General features: G+C 39.2%; 1 protein-coding gene across 1 annotated transcript; it reads right to left on the bottom strand.

Annotated features, from left to right (window-relative positions):
- Positions 1–281: 281 nt before the first annotated feature.
- ell2 (elongation factor for RNA polymerase II 2) lies at positions 282–16420 on the bottom strand. The gene is made up of 12 exons (XM_056731245.1): positions 16211–16420; positions 13248–13295; positions 11058–11170; positions 10808–10971; positions 8335–8594; positions 6979–7103; positions 6779–6845; positions 5956–6601; positions 5353–5416; positions 2905–3076; positions 2758–2802; positions 282–2634 (listed from the first exon to the last, which is right to left on the bottom strand). Exons 1-12 carry the CDS (start codon positions 16337–16339, stop codon positions 2518–2520), a joined length of 1950 nt encoding a protein of 649 aa, XP_056587223.1. The 5' UTR covers positions 16340–16420; the 3' UTR covers positions 282–2517.
- Positions 16421–22006: the final 5586 nt, after the last annotated feature.

Raw genomic sequence — 22006 nt, 5'->3', positions numbered from 1 at the left:
AGAAATGTCACTTCTGCATTTTTTTACACGTTCCTGATAAAGCTCTAGGTAAACACAAAGTACTGGATGACTTGTTTCGAAGTCTGTAAAAATGTAACTTATCAATGCACAAACTACACCCCACCTGCTTAACAAACCCCTTGGCCGTTTGAATGTATTGTAAACCAGTTTCATGTATGCGACTTGTTTCATAAATTGTTATTCCACATACCTTGCAGCTTTCACAATATACACATGAAATATTGATTAATACGAAGTGTAATCATGTAGAAAAAACAAGCTTTTTATGTTGTCAAGTTCACATTTTATTGAACTGATTTAATACGTTTTCAGGTCGAATATTCTGTTACAGTCTTAAGCATCCCCCATCCCACCTTCAAAACAAAGAGATGACAGTGTTATGAGAATCTTGGCTTAGTATCCAACATTAACGTCTCTCTTTAGTGGTGTCCGAGGCCTATAAAGTCTCTTCAATCGGGAAACACAGGTGTTGGTCACACATCACAAAATGAAATTGCTTTTTTTGTATGTATACACAATCCAAACAACACTTATTAGTGTCATCCCAAAACTGTAGGGTCCATCGTGGCTGTTTGATTTGCAAGTAAGGGAAAGTGTCTGTAGTAAAGTGCTGTTACAGTTCTTGTTTAAATAACCACAACATGTATTTGGTTGTCACTCGAATGATCCACAATTGGGAGCAAAATGAACATTTCTAACAGAATCCCACACAAGATAACATTTTGGGGAGTTTGATAAGATGAGTCCCTACGGAGCAGATCAGAGCCCATCTGCCAACCCAAATACAGAAATGTTGTTTCGAGAATGACTCACTTAGGTTTTTATTTTACCAATCTGGAAACAAAGAACAACCCTCCAACTTGAAACAAATGGAATCACTGTGAGCTGGAAATCAACAATTAAAAATGAACATCTAAATGTGGATGTTTAGACATTTTTTTGTTTTCAGATGCTCCCCAAAAACCCAAGCAATCCCCACGGAACACCACGGCGATCATAATACACCGTTAATATTTTTTAACCAGTGAGAATTTGCACAATCATGTGATGTCTTATTTCCCAAGACAGAGAAACAAATATGAGGGACACTGTAAGTGTTCATTATAGATGCCCAAGTGTCACTCAGAGAAACATGTTTTATTTTACACGAACAACACAGCACTGAAAGCATATTTGTATAGTTTTCTCTTTTTGGCAAAACATCCTGCCACACAGGTTTGTAAACAATGTTTCCCTCAATCTTTAAATAGCTCTTGACTTATGATACTGTGAAATAAAGACGTATACTTTAAGGATCTTTGATCATTTGATCTTTTTCCAATACTCTTAAAGAAAATTCCAGCAATTCCTTTTTATCCAGAACAAAAACAAAAATAATATATATTTATATATATATAGCTATTCATATTTCATAAATAACTCTGCTCTGAGACATGTAATAATTAATGAAATACATCTGAAATGGATATACAGGTCTGTCTCTGCATGATGCATTTCCGCATAAATCAGTAGCACCTTTGCCTCAGATGGTTCGATGGTTTTCTTAAACAGAGCAGACCCAAATTAAGAACATGTAACACCAGCCAGCTCGATCCCAAAGGCTCTGGCTGTTCAAAGAAAGAAAATATAGCAGCTTTTTTTGGGATTTTTATTTTCTATTTTTTTTCCTCTTTTATAGACTTCTATACTCAACCCTATTTCTCTCTCCTCATAGCGTCTGACCCATAATTCTCCCTCAGAATCAACAAAAACACTGACAACGCTCCCTCACCACCACCACCCTTGCTTCACTCACTCATACACACATACACGCATTCACACACAAACAAACATCGCTCACACCTTTCACAAATGTGCGCTGGACCTGCGATGAGGTCATAATCATTTCTCCCCACTGCCCTGGGTGCTGGAAAGTCACTGATTCCACATCAACATGCATCCGTATTAATACCTCAAAGGCATCATTTGCACTGCGGGTTTAAATACTGATGCTGTTCGAAAATAAAAACGGGCCCCCAGGAGAAAGGAAGTTTCAAGGCTCTTGGAAACACTCTGTTTTATGGCCACTTTTTCACAGATACTGGCTCAGTCACCGTGTGCGAAAGGCTTCAAGAAATGCGCATCGTAAGGCCCTCGGTTTGCATTGCATAACTATCGATATGTTTTCTTTTCGCCTTTGAAAATATTTTTTTGTCCATAGTTTTTCAAAAAGAAAAAGAACTAAGTGCTAATCCCCTGAACACATGACATCACTAGTGGAAGACTGACTTCCTCTTTTCTTTAATACAAAGGGTGGCGTTCAGAAGAACCAGCGCTTAGAATAAAGGGATGGCAAGAAGGAAAGATGAAGAATAATGAAGACCGGGTGTAGATAGAGGTGAGTGGGGAATCTGTAAAATAATAAATAAGGAGTTGTTTGATTCCCACGCTCCCTTTACAGATGGCCTCTGAGCCTCCGGTGCACTCAGAATGAAGGGAGTTGCTTGGTCCGGTGCGCTACAACCAGGACTGTGCCTTCCGCTTGTCAAAGTCGGCGATGAGTCGTTTGATGTGGGCCAGTTTGTTGTGCAGGTACTCACAGCGTTGTTTTTCTTCATAGTAGTTCGGGCTGTGCTGTAAGACAAACATGTATATTTTATACATAAAAAATTTTTTTGACAATACGAATAAAGAATGTTTATTGACTTGCAGTGGGAGCGGCCCAACTGAATTAAAATGTATAACATTAACACTTACTTGTTTAATATTTTTGTATTCTTGCAGCACTTGTACATGTACCTCCTGTTAGAAAAGACAAACATTGATCATTCTGTAAACTATCCGAGACAGCAATGTTTGAATTATGCAAGTCAATACAAAAAGACTTTCAAGTTCTTTGCTTACTTGGTACTCTTTGGTTCCTTGTGCCAGTCTCCTGCATTTGGTGTCAAGTTGTGTAAATCGGCGAGCAATGCTCTCAACGCGGGCATGAAGGATACGATACTCATCATACTCTGCATTGAAGTCATCCTTATATAGCTGCCTTTGATCCATAGAAATCACTGCAGTGTACTTACTGAAATAACACAACACCAAAAAAACAAAGCTACAGTTAGAAAAAGTTTCTGTTAACATACATGAGTACATACAGTAAAATCAAAACAGAATTATTCAGACAGCAGATATATTTTTATATATATTTCAAGTAGTGGGTGAAGGACACTGTAGTTCATTTATGTAAGCGAGTATAGAAAAATAAAGTAAACTGTGACATATTATACTCACAAATTCTTCATACAGTGGATTACTAGTAAAAAGGATGAAAACTTGAGACCAAAAATTAAACCGACCATTTGAATTTGCTTAAGTGTTTCTTCTTTATTTGCCCATGTGCCCTCTTAACACTACAGATTCATTGAACAAAATTAAGCATTGCTTGGTAATTATTTTTCCTAAATTGGCATGATCTTATTGTGTACTTAAATTTAACAGCTGACAGCCATTCAACATACAGCGGGGAAAATACGTATTTGACACATCAGCATTTTTATCAGTAAGGGGATTTCTAAGTGGGCTATTGACACAAAATTTTCTGATGTAGCCATCAAGCCAAATATTGAATTCATACAAAGATTCAGAACATTTAAGTATACAAGTTCAGTCATAATGAATAAAGCGAAATGACAAGGGGAATAAGTATTGAACACACTTTATTTAATACTTTGTAGAAAAGCCTTTGTTGGTGATTACAGCTTCTAGACGCCTCTTGAGAGAACAGTCGTCTGCATTGCTCAGGAGTGCTTCTGGCCCATTCTTCCAGACAAATGGTCTTTAAATCTTAAAAGGTTCCTTGGGCCTCTTTTCTGAACTTTGATCTTCAGTTCTCTCCATAGATTTTCTATGGGATTTAGGTCAGGTGATTGACTGGGCCATCCAAGCAGCTTGATTTTCTGTCTTTGAAACCACTTCATTGTGTCCTTGGTCTTGTGTTTGGGATCATTGTCTTGCTGAAATGTCCACCCTCTGTTCATTTTCAGCTTTCTGGAAGATGGCAGCAGATTTTTATCCAGAATGTCCCGGTACATTTCTCCATTCATCCTGCCTTCAATAATATGAAGTCTGCCAGTAGCCCCAAACCATGATGCTTCCACCCCCAAACTAAACTGTTGGTATGGTGTTCTTGGGGTGGTGGACAGTGCCATTTCTTCTCCAAACGTGGTGTGTAGAATGCCCGCCAAAAAGTTCAATTTTGCTTTCATCTGACCATACTATAGTCTCCCAATAATCCACAGGCTTCTCCAAATGCTCTTTCGCAAACTTTAACCGAGCCTCAACATGCTTTTTGTTCAGCAATGGAGTCTTGTGTGGTGAACGTGCATGGATGCCATGGCGGTTCAGTGCATTGCTTATAGTTTTCTTTGAAACAACAGTACCTGCTGATGCAAGGTCTTCCTTAAGTTCTGCCTGAGTGGTTCTTGGCTCTTGGAGAACTCTTCTGATTATTCTTTGGACTCCTCGGACAGGGATCTTACGTGGAGCACCTGATCATGGCCGGTTTATGGTGAACTGATGCTCTTTCCATTTCCGGACAATGGCCCCCACAGTGCTCACAGAACATTCAGCATTCTGGAAAGTCGCCTATAACCATTCCCATCAAAATGCTTTTCAACAATAAGATTACGAAGATCTACAGAGAGTTCTTTGCTTTTACCCATCATGAAGTCTTTCCTGTGTGCCTCCTAGGTAATAAGAAGCCTTTATATGCCATCAATTAGGACTAAAGCAGCTGATATCAATTAGTAGTGATAGGGGGCAGGGTTTCTCTCTCAATACTGACAGATTTCAGGTGATCTCCTGGCTTTCTACGCCATTTTGCACTTTGTTACCTTCATGTGTTCAATACTTATTCCCGGTGTCATTTCCCTCTATTTATTATGACTGAACTTGTATACTTAAATGTTCTGATTTCTTTGTATGAATTCAATATTTGGCTTGATGGCTACATCTGGTGGAAATTTTGTATTAATAGCCCTTAGCACTTAGAAATCCCCTTACTGATAAAAATGCTGATGTGTCAAATACTTATTTTCCCCGCTGTAATTTATTTGTGAGACAGTCTAACAGAAGGATGGCCAAAACTAGTGAAATATCCACTAATTTGAGAGGAAAGGTGGTCAAATTTGGGATTACATTCAGAAATATAGCAAAAACATTAGATATGTCTGAAGGGATGTTCCCGGTGTCAGCACACATTTTGGTTTGACCATCTCAGTGCAACCTACAGTCATGCAAAGTGCGTTATGCATAACCAGGAAACCATAAATCCTCCAAAAGATGTCAAAGTTCACTTACGCGATGTAATCAGGCTTTGCTGGGACAGGAAGTTCAGTGCTGTGGACAGACTTGTCTTTGCCAGCTGTGAGAAAACACATGTGATGTCCAAACATGAGAAACTGCACTTTCGCAACCACACGTAAAGCATAATGTGTTTGACTTTAGGAACTGACTAACATAAATGTGACAGTTTGCCATTTTCTCTTGACCCATCAGTTATTATCAAACTAACAATTATGGCAAACAGCTGGCTTATTGCATATTTTTTGCAATCATTGGCATCTTGCCTTGGCTTCTGTTCAGCTATTGTTACTCATGTCCTTTACAAATACAGTTAACGTAATGGGACAAGGTACATCACAAGTTTTCCCCTCAACTTCATCCTCAAACATAAATTTCTGGTTTGACTCAATGGTGAGTACCTAATGCTGTAATCCATTCAACCAATTCTGAGAACTCAATTCATTTAGCGAATGTAATTTAATAATGTAATTTAATACATCTCAAGTTTTTAAATTTAAAGGTTTGGAGGTACGATCATTTAAAAAAGCACAATACCCCTATAACTAGAATTTACCAGAAACTACATTTGTACAAATCTCCTGTATAATGCGCACAAACCTGCGTCCGGCTCGCGGCTGATGTTGGCAGGAATGTGTTTTTGTTCTGCCTCATTGCGGTGCTTCTTCCTGGGCTGTGCTTCTTTATCACAGTGATCCTCTCTGTGCTGCTCTCTGTCTCTCTTACGATCCTTACCCCTCTCTCGCCCACCTTCTTGGTTCTTCTCCTTGTCTTTGTGCTTCTTCGACTTCTTGGGCTTTTTGGTGCCGTTGCCATCATGGCTCCCCTTAGGAGAAGCGGCATTGAGGAGGTTTTGGCTGCTGGTGGTGGTGGAAGTGACGGTGGTGGTCGAAACAGTACAGGTGGAGAAAGAAGGGGAGGTTGTGGAACCTGGTTGGCTGGTGGGGCTAGGTGTGTGGCTGCGTGGGGCGTAGTTCTCCGAGGAGTTCCCGCATATTGAGCTCTGGTCCAGGGGCAGGTCCTGAGATCCCCGGCCCTCCGGCGTGCTGGGGGAGTTTGAGCTGGAGCCCGAGGCAGGGTGTAAAGAGGGTCCCGGACAGGCAGCTGTAACTGGGGGTGTGGGTTTTTTGTCCTCGGACTGTAAAGGATGTCTTCCTGATGAGGCAGGGGGTCCTCGGTTACTGAGATGGGAGATTCGTGGCTTCTTGGACATCAAAGGGTCGATGAAGTCTGTCTCAGGCAGGCTCTTCTGGAAACCGGGAAGAAACATTATTTAAGTAAGCAAGTAGTGAAACTTTTATAAAAAAATCCATTCAATTGTATATTCTGCTGTTATCCAGACGGGAAACTAATAAACATTCTCTGGGTACTCCAAAATTCGACATTGTTATTTTAATATATAAACCATTTCAGTAATTCTTACCATTGGGGACGTGGGCTCTTTGTTTGGACTGCTGGATGAGACAGACTCGGAATTCAAGCCCAATTTACTGTTAGAGGAAGGAAAGAAAAAAAACATTGAGCTTAGCCAAATACTATCGAGTTCTTCTCTACAGGCTCCCAAATATGATTGTTCAATTGAAGAGTCAATTTTTTATTCAGTTGTATCTTAGTTAGTCTTACCGTGCCAGGATTCTGTCAACCTGAATGCGATCATCCTCCGTGTAGCCCGGCCAGTCCCTCTGGACCTCACGAAATATAAAGTCCTTCAGTGAATACGAGTTATCCTTAGGGTTCAGATTGGCAACCTATAAGAATAAAAAAAGAACATGCGTATACATATACACCTTATTATGTCTCAGAAAGAGGACAAAAGGACCCATATGGTAAACTAATATAATTAAAAAATATTTTTTTATTAAAAACAGGCCCTAAATTGTGAAGTATTCCTCATTTATACATTTTTTCAACATGATGTATTGATAAAATAATATCTTCAGTTCCAATCGGAAAATACAGTTCTGCCCTAAAATTGTCGGAGCATCCATTTATTCCTCCCCTTCTACTGTCAGTCTGCTGCCAGGTTCATTTCAAAAACAGCTGTTTTTACACATCCAATCAATTCCAAGTGAAAAACGCAAGCCAAGGCCACTAATTTTCTAATTTTGAAATTCCTTTTCACTCGGAAATCTGTCGGAATACGGAAGTAAAAGCGATCGCAACTTCTGGTTCACTGGGACTTAAACATTCAACGTGGCAATCTCAGTCACAAATGTTTCCTTGTTATTTTACATAACAAACCCAACAGTCAATGAAATATAAATTACCGTCTTACATGCTTAACAGGAAAAGGGAAACAGAATACTTAAGAAGGTACATTTAAGAGTGACAGATACACAACACTATAAATAGCAATGCAAATCAACATTTAGGCAGAGAGATATAGTGTTGCTTCTTTCGTTACAACCTAGTGAAAGACCGTTTCAGATACACTGCCCTTCAGGCATTTCCATAGAAGGAGATAGACTCATTTCAGAACATCCCCTTACAAAGCATAAATAAATTTCCTTATGGACTTAAATATTTTGTAATTTTTCTTAAAATGTTTCTGTTGAAACAGATGGGGGAATTTGTAAGTTTTACCTCTGATACTGTGGAAAATCACTTTTGAATACAGCATGACCTTAAATCAACTCTAACAAGTACACACGTCTCTCCAGAACGCGAGCCATTTAAGTGTGTCCTCGTGTGTTATGGCTCTAACAGGTTTATTTTATGGTTGCTTAATTTGCCTCGTGTTCTACACTCAGAAGTGAAAGTAGGTCTGTGTGTCTGGTATGTTAAACCATGACTTGCATTACGTGACATTGTGGATGTTCAGCCAATGGGGAAATTTCAGAAATTTCACTTATCTATGCCTTACATCTGTGTAAACCACACTCACATACAGACATATAATAAGTGCTAAGACGCGTTGTCACTCTTAACTCCCTCGGTTTCAGACTTCCCGATTGGTGTGCTCTGCAGTGTTGGTCTTACCTGATGCAATGTGGTACCCAAAGAGTTGCGGTCTTTCTGGCTTACGCCGTCTCGCTGCAGTCTGCCCAGCACCTCCAGTTTCTTGTAGGAGCGTAGAGCCAGAAGGTGGATGACACGGTCCCGGTAAGGCCGCTGGGACACGGGGTTGTTGGTAAGGCACTTGCGGATGGTGTTGGCTGGGTTGAGGGGTGTGGTCTGCTTCCTCTCTGGAACGTGGTCGGGTGCTGAGGGGGCTGGCTTTCGGCCCTGGACTTTTTTGTCTGTGCAAATGTAAAGAGATTTGTCAGAAGAAAAGAAACAAATTATATACATTCTATTTATATGATATGGTAGAGTTGATGGTTCTCAACTCTTCACTTCTAGTAAAGTAAGTACATACTACATCAGCAGATGTAGTAAGTACTGTCAGTTGCTTAAGCATGCCAGGGAAAACATCTAAGAAGCCCTGATCAGCCTTGATGTTTTCTCAATTATGAAATTCTCAAAGGCTATTTAAAAGATTAAGGCTAGCAACTCCACCATCATTCTGGCTTACTCTTCCTAACTCTCCCTCCCTAAACATGGGCTGATAACTGGATGAGATCCAGATACAAACCTTCACTGCCTCACCTCCAGCCGGTTGGGTGAAACTCTTACGTCACTGGATAATAAGCTTTGGCCATCACGCATACAACTCAGCCTAAATCCACATATAGAAGCTGGATCAAGGAAGGGAACATGATTTTAATTGCTACCGCTGTGTATAAAACTATACCACTGTATGCACCGAAAAACGCTAGTCTTGGAGATGCGACACAAAAGTCCCTAAAATGGGAACCTCTGGTATATGTATCGTAACTGGACCACTGATAACAACGTTAATATGTTTAAAATAACCTGTGTTGAAAGCTGTGATTTTGTTATAGAAGTTGTAGATAGAAGACACTTCTTTACAAGGAAATCATTTCAAGACCTACTTGTTAGGATGGCTTTGACCATGCTGTAAATAATGCCGACTTAAAGCACAACATGCTAAAAGTCACTAAGAAAACTTAAAATTTGTTTTTAAAGTGTTTATAAACTTATAAAAGATAAAAGATTTATAAAAATATAGGCGCTAGCATTTAACAAGTTGACCACCATGCCCATCCCTACTATAAACTTCTCAAATTCTCTATTGTATCTCTCAGACACACGCTCACACAAAAGAGTGAATTTGCTTCCGGAAGCCCAGCTGCTATTGCAAAGCCATACTTGAAAACCCCTCTTTAGCCTTCTACCATTTCCTTTGCCTGCAAAATGCAAATGCCCCCTTAGGCTGCGGCTTAGCGCATATGGAAGAGGTGAAACTGACTTTTCCGGTTCTGCGGTAGAAGCCAGCTGTGGTCAGGAGAACGGCTGCCAGAAGGGAGCGACAACTGAACAGGTGCCGAGGGGCAGGTTTTGTCTAAAGTGGGGTGAAATATAATGAGCTGGATTTGAGCTTCAGTTAAATCAAAAAAATCTGTGATACTTTATCTCAACATACCTTTAATGTTGAGATACAACAGGTCTCTTGACATGTCCCCTAAAGTTACCACAATGATAGACAGCTGCTATTATTTAACAACCCGGCAGCCGTTTCTGCAGGTGACATTAGCTGAATATGATTTTACGTCTGGTCTTGTCGCTTTCCAATTCATAATGTAGGACGCTTTGGTAATAGATAATCCATAAATTCTAATAATACCTTATAACCTTAATATCTGAGACACTGTACACACTATCTACTACACTTAAATGTCTAAATGTGATCTTGGACTCGCTTTTTCGTGACGATAATCACTTCATGTAAAGCTTCTAACTGAAATCGTTTCGCTTGACAACACCCTTATTCATTGGCTGGTGTCATGTAGAGCCTTTTGATGCTACGATGAAACTGAAATTTGGACCTTAACCAACAGCCCCCCCATTTAAGTCCATTATATGGATAAGAACCCAGGAAAGCTTTCATGAAAAGCCTCAATTTGTTTTCGACAGAAGAAATAAACACCGGGACGGCTTGGATGACATGTAGGTGAGTGAATTATCATGAAATTTGTATGTGAACTATTCCTTTAATATACATGCTTCATGTGCAGAGATGTGTGAACTGGCCAAGCATCACAGGTAAGCAAGTCTACATACTAGACAAAAACCCATGACAATACCCTCATACCCTTTCAAAAGGAATCCGAAGCACTGGTATAAAAAATTATTTAATGTTGTACTATGTGCACATCTGAAACAGGAAACGAAAATAGAAACCAAAATCGAAACTGTGTCTTGAGCAAAAAATGATCAGGTGCTGCCCTAAACAAGATCCATTTCAGTGAACATGCTAAATGGGAAATTAAACAAAAATGCTTAAAATTCTAAAACTTGGCAAAGAAAAGGTAGTGCCTAATCCTGGGTTATCTTATAACATGTGTACAGTTTAAACTTAAAATTAGTACATTCAAACACGGTCAAGTACCTCTACTCAGCCCTCCAGGTTTGATGAATTTGTTGATGTTCTTTCGCGTATCTTCATCTGTTTGGGCCACACGTTCTTTGGTCACCTGGTGAGAGTCGTTGGTGGCACATACTGTGATTTTTTCTTGAATCGTTCCCAGCGAGGAGAGGTGGGCGATCCCAGAACTAACAGGCACACGAGAGGTTTACAACTAAGAACAACAGTAAAATTAGGCATCATAGGACCACAACTTCTGGACACTGACTCTTACCTGGACGCATGCTGGTGGATACACTCAAAGCTTCCTTGAGGATTGTCTTTGCCAAAGTTGGACAGGAAAAAGTTGAAGTTTTGAAATCCATCGGACTTTGGGATTTTAATGCGCTACAAGGAGAGATGAGAAATAAATCAACTTGGTGCCAAAATAATCTCTAATAGATCATTGAGTTCAGTGTGTTAAGGCATCAATTTAATGCAAGTCTATGCCATCTTTAAAGGGATAGTCCACCTTAAATTGAAATTTGTTTCTTCATGTTATTTTAAACTTGTATGACTTCATTGTGCACAAGACAAATAACAAAGAACACTGGACATTTTTTTAAATATAATTTTTGTGTTCCACAGCAGAAATAAGCATACACCGTTTCAGAACAACATGAAGGTGAATAAATGATGACAGAATTTTTTATTTTGGGGTGAACTTTTCCTGTAAGTGCATCCTTTATGGCTTAGGCAATCCCAGAATGCATTGGAACCAGCCCAGTAAAACTATCTAAGAAGGTAAAAGCAGTCAAAAGGAAATGGCATTACAATTACTAATAATTTGGTATAATTAAGTAAAAAAAAATCTTAATTCTCTGAAAACAAATGACCCAATATTATCTATTTTCTGGGCTTGAAGCACTGCTTTATTAGCTTAGTAAATACCAATCTCTATTAAAAACAACTTTAACCATTTGCTGAGTCATCTTTCTGACTCTTGAGAATAACAGAATGTTCCAAATCGTTACTTATTAGGTTTCAACACAGCTGGGATGTTGCTTATAGTCTTGTGTGTATGTGTGTGTGTATATATATATATATTAGTGCTGGGCCGTTAACGGAGACTATTATCGCGCGTTAAAAAAAATGTCGCCGTTAATCTATTCTCAAAGTTGGGTTGGGAGCTGGGTCTATACTACGCAAGCTATGATGACTTTCACCTTGATAGTTTAGCGCGGATGTATACCAGCTTAACTGCACTGTACGGGGCGAGAACGAGATTTTTCAACTCGCGTGATTCGCGTCATTCGCGGAAGCAGCCTCATCATCTCATAACCAGGGCTTCATTCGCGCGATTAACGCAGCAAGTAGGTCTATTGGCTCTTTTCATTAACATATAAATCACTCGCGCTTGACACGCCATTCGCGTTTGGTCTGAACACAACATAACGTTACTGTGAAATTACCGCATCAAACGTGACGTGCTAACCTGCTATGAAGCTGCCGGGTTTGCTTCAGGGAATATTAATTTTTAAGAAGCTTCCCAATAGAAACATCGACAAGACTAAGGTTGTTTGCACATTGTGCAATGCGGAATTGGTTTTAAAAAAACACTTTCTCTCAACAGGTAGTGGTCTAGCTTTAGTTGAAACCAGTAACTTTGTATTGAGATCTAATGTATTATGGCTCCTGTATGACATATCGCTTGTTGCTCCCTCACTCTTTGTAAATCGTCCCTTAGCTAATGCGGAAGTAAACACAAGTTCATCTTATTGAACATAATTTAATTTTCATCACCAATTATCATAGTAGAACAGCTTTCTCAAGCAGTTTGTGATGCATTTTGGAAACAGGAGATGAGCCCCTGGTCTAATGCGCCACCTGGCTTGAGAAACCCGTTCTCAAAGACTTACTTTTAGTCATTATTTGGTTAGCACACATATTCTGAATGCCTTCGGCAGAATTCAAATGAGCCATTTTAATCTAGATTAATCTAGATTAATCTTGGAAGTAATCTAGATTAATCTAGATTAAAAAAATTAATCTATGCCCACCACTAATATATATATATATATATATATATATGCAAGGCAGCTCATCATTAGATTTTGTTTTAAGAGTCATTGTGACAGATCTTTGTGATAACTGTAACACAGACACAAGGAAAGTGTGTCTTAAGAGTGCCTTCATGTAGGTTAAACAGACAGAGCCGGAACCCAGTTTGCAAGCCTAGTATTTATAGACACACACCGTCTGAACTAAACTACGGCATGGTGCACAGGGTCAGAGGTTAATCATGCGCTTCAACAGTGGAAAAGTGAGATGCTACCCAATAAAACCAGGCAACACCAAAGGTTGCTTATTAATGCTCCAGATTCACACATATAAAGAACTTTAATGAATAGCTTAAACACTTCCACAGACAGAAATAACACTTAAAACTCGCTCATCTATGACAGTCACTTTGAAAAAGACTTACCCCTTGAAGACCCTGGAAACGTATAGTTGCCTGCGATGCTGGTGCATTCTGAAAAAGGTCAGAATATTCAAATGTGAACAGGTGTATTTAAAAATGCACAACATCTTTATAGAACCCTAATGAAGATTGTAAGTAAATTTACCACCTCTATGGTTGAGAAGAGGGTGCAAAACAAGAACAATGTTTGGAATAGCACATTACACAGCAAATCTCTAGTATACATTATATATGCAAATGTTCCAGCAACAAGTGACAGGAAAATGTCAAAATGTGTCATCTAAAATCAAACACACCACAAGCAACTCTGTGTCACACAATGCAATGCACTCAACTCTCCTTTCATATCGCAAAAAAACGTAATGTTTGCATCTTCGCCTTGACTCACCGTTTGATCAGACTGTCAAATGTGAGGACATTTCACACATCCCATTTAAGTTTACATTTCCTTTATTGACCAGTCTGACCTCTGCCCTTCTGCAACCATACATGTTCAGTTATATTCCAAAAATGCCCAAAGCCTTTTTCTTTCTGCAAAGGCTTGTTAAACCAGATAAGTTTCACAAGCCCCCCACCCCCCAAAAACACTTGCACAGAGACAAGATCGCATTACACAGAAGCACGTAAGACCAGGATCCAGTGTTCCGATAATTCTGAAGCTTAAACCCATACGTGTAAGTGGACAGAGAAACATACTTTAAAAATACAGTACACATCATTAAGCAGCTTATTTAGTGAACCCGGTAGAACAAACAATCTCTATCCGACAGACACCCTTATGCATTTAAAGAGCTACTACTATCATCGTTTAAGAGTCCTGATGGCCACGCAGTGATAAGGAACCATCCAGGAGTCTCACGAATTTAACTGTCTTCTAGCCTTACCTGCCTTGTCCCAGAGGCCAGAGCTAAGAGATGTTTAATGATTAACCACAAGCTCAGCTGAAAATGAAGACCTGATCTAGACCGAGACAATGTTAGCGAGAATTTTATACAGTGGTCACCAAGAAAAAAAATGAAGGTCGCTTAAAAGCTTGTCTAAAGAAGACAAGAAGTCTAAAGGTACAGAACAAATATATGGCACTATCTATTAATACTACTAAAGCTGACAAAGGTATAAAATCTTTATGGATAAAGACGTAATCCTCACTTCTCCCCGTTTACTACTGAACAACAATGTGCTGTGTGAGATATGATCACGCTTTACACCAATGCTTATTAATATTTAATATGCGTCACAGGACAGCGAACCAAACCATGTTAGCTTGCTTAACATCGTCTTGTTGCCGCAAAGCATGTGCATTGTTTAAAGCTAAAAGCCACAGACTTGTTGAGATGCAACACCCCCAACCCCCTCCGATTGTGTGTTGTAACATTGAGTGTCAACCAAACATCAAGTCCTAATCAACAAAGACAAACAGTCACAGTGTAAAGGAGCTAATTTTAGTCCAAAACAAGGTTCAACTGAATCCTTTCCAAAAAACGCAGGTTTACTTGCTTCATGGTTGACCCAGATTGAATGCATGGAGGAATGCATTGGGTCATTTTAATCATCCACACCCCAAAAACTAATCTTGGGGGTTAATAATCCCATGTCAGGATTTGGGATAGAATAAACTACCTTACCACGAACACAGCCTGTATTTTTTACAACAGCCAGCTGTACCTTTAAGTCAAAAACTGCCTCGTAAGCACTTTGAGCACAGTGTGTGGAGCTTTAAAAAAACCCAGACAATGCATCTCTTCATTGAAGCTGCCCGATTTCTCCTAGTAAGCCAATGTAGCCTCTTTCAATGGCTGCCTTTTGAATTGACAGAAATGCCCAGAAGTTGAATTGATTTTTTGATCTCACCATATTCATTTATGTAGCCTGTTAACCTACATTTACTATGCGACTACCTTGAATGACCCAAACGGAAATATTACACATACCGCTTGTGGTACTAGTTGACTAGATATGAAAGGTTATCAAAATCCCATACTGAAAGATGACTCGTGCACAAAGTCTACATTTATAAGAAAAAGTCATGAGTTTCTCCACCTAACCACCTTGCCACAGAGCAAAGGGAGAAACTCCCTTAAGAACTAAACTAAATCAGTTTGCTTTGCCTTTCAAGGAAAACACAGATGGTTTCCACATGAATCACTATGATTCAGACGCTTAAACGACTTAATTTGTCTTATTAAAAAGACTTATCAGGTGTGTATTAAAGGGTTTGAAGCTAATGAGCTAACCAACAAGCTTATTTTTAAACAAATGCAAGAATATTTACAAATATAAATGTATTACGGCCCAACCATCATAAATATAAATATAAAGAAGACAAACATCATAAAAAAATGTCACGATTATTAACTTTATCGATGTTGGAGGACTGCCAGGTAACGTTAGTAACATAGCTATGCTAGCAGGTTAGCCAACCAAACTTGAGTTTTCTTCGAAAATGACGTCTTTTACACAGACAATCTATTTCAAAACAAGCTTAATTTGACCGACAATATCAAAAAGTCGAAGTGTCAGGCAAATCAAACGACGATATCCACTTATAAAGTTTCTCCTCAATGTTAGCATTTTGCTAGCCTTTTTGAGAATAAAACAATCAAGCGTACATATAACGCCACGATCTCGACTTTATTCGGTAAGCACGAGCCTTACGATTCTCACACTTCATAAACGTGTTAAAACACAATTATTGTGCGTTTTTTACTTAAAATAGCAGCAGAGAGTTCATAGCATTATAATGATGCGTTGGCATTATGGTCACTCTCTGAATTAACACTTGACGTTATTTTTATCCGTAAAGGAATATAGTTTTCGTCAGTTCTGCTGGGAATACAAGGGCATCGACTACATGAGAACATATGTTTTCTTTCGAAATATCTTGCGTTAATTAAACGAAATTACTAGTTGACATGTTTGTTCCAGTTTGGGCCAGCCTCTCCATATAAAACTTTCTCAGCACTCACCTTACAGTTTTGATTGTTTTCAAGCGCTTTAAACGTTGATTCTGTCAGTTTAACGTGTAAAACTGAGATCCTGTCGCTTTTGCGGCCACAGTCGAGTCCATATGTTTCATCCTCGCAGAGTGCTGCCATCGTCTTCAGCAGCAGCCCTCCACCATTAGTCCCTCTGACATACGTGAATACTCTCACTCTAGTGCAGGCTGAGAGGCTGAGAGAGAGAGAGAGAGAGAGGTGCGTGCTGAGAGAGAGAGAGAGACACAAGGGAGGGACCTGATCACAACTGCCTCTTCACTGCACTTTCTCATTTGCTGCTCATTAAGTTTGAAAACTAACTGGATGTATTTGGTCTCTCATGCTATTGTGATATAAGTTCTCCAATGTTGTGTTCACCGCCTGTCTTCTATTTCCACATGATGTAAATAATCGATCAGATGTTCGCTCAGGAAAATAAACCATGCTTTTATACAGAAAAAGTGCTGGTTATTGCTAGAGATGCACCGACATATCAGCCAACAATCATTTTTTCACACTAGCCGATGATCAGGACAGATATATTCTGTCAATAGCGTTGTATTCGATACCACCTAAACCGAGACCAGAGGGTGTCGAGACCAAGACTTCGTGGGCCGAGACCAAGACCAATGCATGATGTTTTAGGTTCCATGCTTTATCACCCACCTACTGATACGTATTACGATTTTTGTGTAGTTAAAAATTCCAACAACTGAACATAAAAGAGGTAAATACCCAAGATAAATTTAATTCTGTGACCTTCAACAAAACAAAGCATACAATGACTTTAGTTTCGTTGCTTTTTTATCTATTCAATAGCAAAATAGCCGTGTGTTGCTCAGAAATGCAAAAAAGTTCAGACATGTTTTGTTTGGGACTAGCCAAAATAGAACAGAAATGTGCGTTTAATTGTGTCTAAAACGTAAGTCGCTTATTAACTCAAGGTTTATTGAATAATTAAACGAAATCCATATCACATCAGATGTTATAAAAGAAAAAACAAGATCTCATGCAATTACCTTTTTTGCTGTCACATCTCGGATATTGTGGGTCTTTGTGTGTATTCATTTTGTTGACAGGTTTCTTTAAGACAATCCCTCATTCTTCTCTAACCAGCAGTAAGAGTAACAAAAGTAACCAAATAAGGAACAAGTTGTGAATGCTTTTAAAGCTAGAAGTTTTACATCCGATCACATGAATGATGTTAACACATAAATCAGACAATGCACCAGCAATTTAGAGTAATTCCCAAGGTTGTGGTCGTGACCGGTCTTAAAATCCACAGACCACTTAGTCTGAGACCAAGACAAGACTGAGACCAAAGACAGTGGAGACCATCAAAAAATGGTCTAATGGTCGAGTACTACAACACTACATGTCTATATGAATATGGTGAGATAAAAAATAAATGAAACTTCTGGGCATTTCTATCAATTCAAAAGGCAGGCATTGAAAGAGCTTACTCTTTTAATTCACCAGTTAGATATTAATAATCATTATCATTAATACCATTCAGAAAGTTAAGAAATGTACATTTAATCTTTAGACTCGGTAGGCTACTGGTATTGCCAGATATAACTTTGAATAATCAGTATCGGTGGAGAAATGTAATATTTGTGCAACTCTAATTTTAACTATTTGAATAACCAATTCATAGCATGGGTAAGACTATGGGTATTCTATAGAAACTATATTTGTGGTTCCTATGGTTTAACTATAAATATAATATTATTTTCTGACCTTAACTGGCTTATGCTGGTTTTCCTTCAACCAAAAAAACTAACTGTGGGACCAGTTATAGCCAGACAGCTTTAAATTTGAGCAGTATTTAAAAAAATACTTTTAAATGACAAAGGTAACATTCATACAGAACATTTACTATTAATTTAAATAGGTATATTTTATTTTTAAGGAATATATATAATATGTGCTCTCTTGGCATCACCCAAACCTTGTATTGGTTATTAACTATAGTCTCAATGTTTGGCAACTAGTAAAAAAGAATGAAACAAGACATCACCATTTATATATTTTTTAGAAAAAAGTTTTAGGGCGGTTGGGTATGCTTGCCATAGTGTTGCGTAAAACTACAGGTATATTACTGTAAGCGCCTGAGAGTGTACGTAAATGATGACAAATCAGTGAATTGCATCAGGGTCATCCTGAGACATGTCTGGGCCATGATTCTGTCAACAGTGGTTGACACAAATGACGCTTTCAGTTTTTTGTTGAAAGTAATAGGTGGTTAGAGCTTTCGCCTTTTTGGAAAACAACTTGTACCTTCAATCTCCTGAAACAGTGAGCTGTTGAATGTACGAAACTTAAAATAAGCAGTTTTCCTATTGACAGAAGAATCTAGGACATCTAGAATGTATCTGTGTCCTAGCGCCAGTATCAGCCAAAAAGGATTTTAGTTCGCTTCCCTCCTTGTCAAACCTGTTTTTCCAGCCTCTGGCTATTTTCTACGGCGAACACCTGCTGTGTCTAAAATACTTTCTGGGCCAGTGTGATTATGTTGAGTGTTTTGGTGTGATGCAGTAGTTTTAGGTTTGGTGTAAGGACGCCACTGTGAATCCTTGAGATTAGGCCTGCAATGACTTGCCACACCCTTTGCTGAAAACTATTTTGTTTATTTAGTGTTTAAAGTCTCAGCCCTGCAATGCATGCTGGTCGAGAATGGTCCAGAATAACAGGATTATAAAATGTTTCATGGTTAAATTTGTTTGCTAAGGGACACTCTTAAAGTGTCTGCTCGTGAGTATTAATGAAGGGGGTGTTAATTGGTTTTTAATCATGCTGATGACAGACTTTCTCTGATGTCTTTGTCAGAGCTCCTTTTGCAGGTACAACATTAACTGGAAATACAATGGAAATGAATATGTGTTGAAATCACCAAAAAATACGGACAGTGTGTTTGCATGCATCCCCCACCAGGTTTTCGAACTAGAAACGTTTGAAGGTCATTTCATGCAAACGATTTTAAACAGACATTCTGATGCTGACGTGTGAAAGCAAAAAAGATGGTAAGCCGTCACAGTTACAAACAGCTGATTCGGTACATTTACCGGAAAGGACAATCTGGAAATTTTACTGGAATTTAATGAGTTGCACGTGTGAAAGGGGCCACTGGCTTTGGGGTGAAAACATTCAGGCCTGTTGAAGTCACTACATCTGATTAGATTTCTACTGATTTTCATTTCATTGTGGATGTGCTTATTACTTCAGGGTGTTGTTTGGCTGAATCCTGCGTGACTGGGCTGCTTTGTCATTCATACCTGTCTGAGACAAAATAAAGACCAGTCAAGATTGTAGAGATTCATTTGGTCACCGCTGATTAATAGAAGTAACAGCTTAGCAGAGTTCTGTAAACATCAAAGCCTTTGTCAAAATGAACTAAGGGTGGTACTTACCAGGGGTACAAACATGTGACATCCTGAACCAAAGAAAATATATTTTGTCAGTATATTAAATCGTAATATACATTTGAAAATATATAGTATAATGTATTGTTAATATATTAAAATATTACAATATTTTAAAGGTCTAAAGTATGAATTGTGGCAGCATCTAGCAGTGAGGCTGAGAATTGCAACCAACAGCACACTCCACCACAAACCCCTCCTATTCGAAGCACTACGGGGGCTGACACAGGACTAACTGTACATTCACACCACAGCAGTCGAGACCGTCAAAAATCGCCCTGGCCACCCTGCCTACAACGCTGTAGAAAGATGTATGGACGCCCTGGCGCTCTGACGTAGACCAAAGTTTACAGGGCTTTGTTCTCTGAAATCCTCTCAAGCGGTGGACATAAAGTCGCCAGTGGGTGCCATCTTCCTATTGGCTGTCCACTGGTCATGATAGCTCTACCATCTTCCTAATTGGCTGTCCACTGGTCATGATAGCTCTACCATCTTCCTAATTGGCTGTCCACTGATCACGTTAGCTCTACCATCTTCCTATTGGCCGTCCAATGATCACGTTAGCTCTACCATCTTCCAATTGGACGTCCGATAATCACGTTAGCACTACCATCTTCCTATTGGCCGTCCAATGATCACGTTAGCTCTACCATCTTCCAATTGGACGTCCGATAATCACGTTAGCACTACCCTCTTCCTATTGGCCGTCCACTGATCACGTTTGCACTACCATCTTCCTATTGGCCGTCCAATGATCACGTTAGCTCTACCATCTTCCAATTGGACGTCCAATGATCATGTTAGCTCTACCATCTTCCAATTGGACGACCGATAATCACGTTAGCACTACCCTCTTCCTATTGGCCATCCACTGATCACGTTTGCACTACCATCTTCCTATTGGCCGTCCAATGATCACGTTAGCTCTACCATCTTCCAATTGGACGTCCAATGATCACGTTAGCTCTACCATCTTCCAATTGGCCGTCCAATGATCACGTTAGCTCTACCATCTTCCAATTGGACGTCCAATGATCATGTTAGCTCTACCATCTTCCTATTGGCTGTCGCTTCTGAAAGTCGCTCTTCATTTGCATGAAGTTTGCAAGATTTCTCAACTTTGTTACATTGCTATACGTGCCCATCCTGTCAGCAATGGTTGTGACTACTCATGTCGCTAGAAGTCGTCAGCTTTCCATTGAAACGAATGGGATCATGTCGCTTTGTCACTTTTAATATGAACGAAGCTCAAGACGTGTGGTGCCGCTGCTCGCTGCCAGTTCACATTGGAAATGAATGAATTTTGGCCACTTTGAGGCTCTCGACGGCGGCTGTGTGAATGTACAGTAAGATGTCATCATGTTTGGCTTCTTTCCAGTAATTACGAAATGTGTCTGTAGAGCCGTTTAGGGCTGCTGTAGAAACAACATGGTTACCCGCGGTGTGTGTAGATAGAAATCGCTCATTCTAAGGTAATAAAAACACTCTTTATACACCTCTGAAGTCATAGTTAGATATTGCATTTTATTGCATTTCTGTCAAAAGGGCCTTCAAAAAATTACACATTGGACCTTTAAATAATATATAAGGAATTTCATTTTTCAATATATTAAAAATATAAGCTCTTGATTCATATATTGACTATATTTCAGTATATTCCCATATATTTTGTTTCACAAGGTTCTAGTCTACATGTCCTGTTAATGAGATAAAATAGATTTGCATCAAGGTCAATTTGTCGTTCAAAACCTGCATTATTTAAAATAGTCATAGAACACAAGTCTGACAGGCTTCTGAAAGAAATGAAAGAGTAACCTTGAGTTATAAGATTTTTTCTCTCGGAAGTCTTGTTAATGGGATTTGGTTGTGTATCAAATAGACGTGTGTGTGTGCGCCCGTGTGTTTACCCAAAATCTTTCCGCTTGCTTTAACTTGCTTAGAATTAGATTGTAGATCTTTTGACCTTAGCACTGCATGTGGGACACAAACACATGTCCATGCTTACGAGTAGAAAGCACAAAATGTGAGAGAAATCCACCTGGTTTGAGAAAGCAACTGTATATGCTTAGGAAAAGTTAGGAAACAGATAAAGCACAAGATGACCCTATAACCAATTGTGAAAACATGACTGTTTTAGAATCAGAAACATAAATTTATGTTGATAATTAACTCCTGTTGGACAGGTTTGATCACTAAAAAACACTTGCTGAATTGGTAGCACCAAGTGCCATGTGAGGACACAGAGTGCTTTATGCCAGAACAGTCTGTCTTGCAGAGAGGACTCGATGAGTTTTTAAGAGCAGGCCTACAGGTGACGCGTGTGGAACGGCGCTTGTTGTCCCACTGTCAGTTCCGGCAATTTAAG

Source organism: Triplophysa dalaica, chromosome 19 (assembly GCF_015846415.1).
Source record: "Triplophysa dalaica isolate WHDGS20190420 chromosome 19, ASM1584641v1, whole genome shotgun sequence".
Lineage (NCBI taxonomy): Eukaryota > Metazoa > Chordata > Actinopteri > Cypriniformes > Nemacheilidae > Triplophysa > Triplophysa dalaica.
The sequence above is the reverse complement of the archived record's forward strand: the minus strand, read 5'-3'. Positions and strand labels throughout refer to the sequence as shown.

What these genes read in the sequence shown, in the direction of transcription:
- ell2 (XM_056731245.1), bottom strand. Translation starts at nt 16,339, where the DNA reads ATGGCAGCACTCTGCGAGGATGAAACATATGGACTCGACTGTGGCCGC. An exon ending in ATCCACCAGCATGCGTCCAG is followed by an intron (nt 10,972 to 11,057) that starts GTAAGAGTCAGT and finishes TGTGCCTGTTAG; the next exon opens with TTCTGGGATCGCCCACCTCT. An exon ending in GTTGACAGAATCCTGGCACG is followed by an intron (nt 6,846 to 6,978) that starts GTAAGACTAACT and finishes TTCCTCTAACAG; the next exon opens with TAAATTGGGCTTGAATTCCG.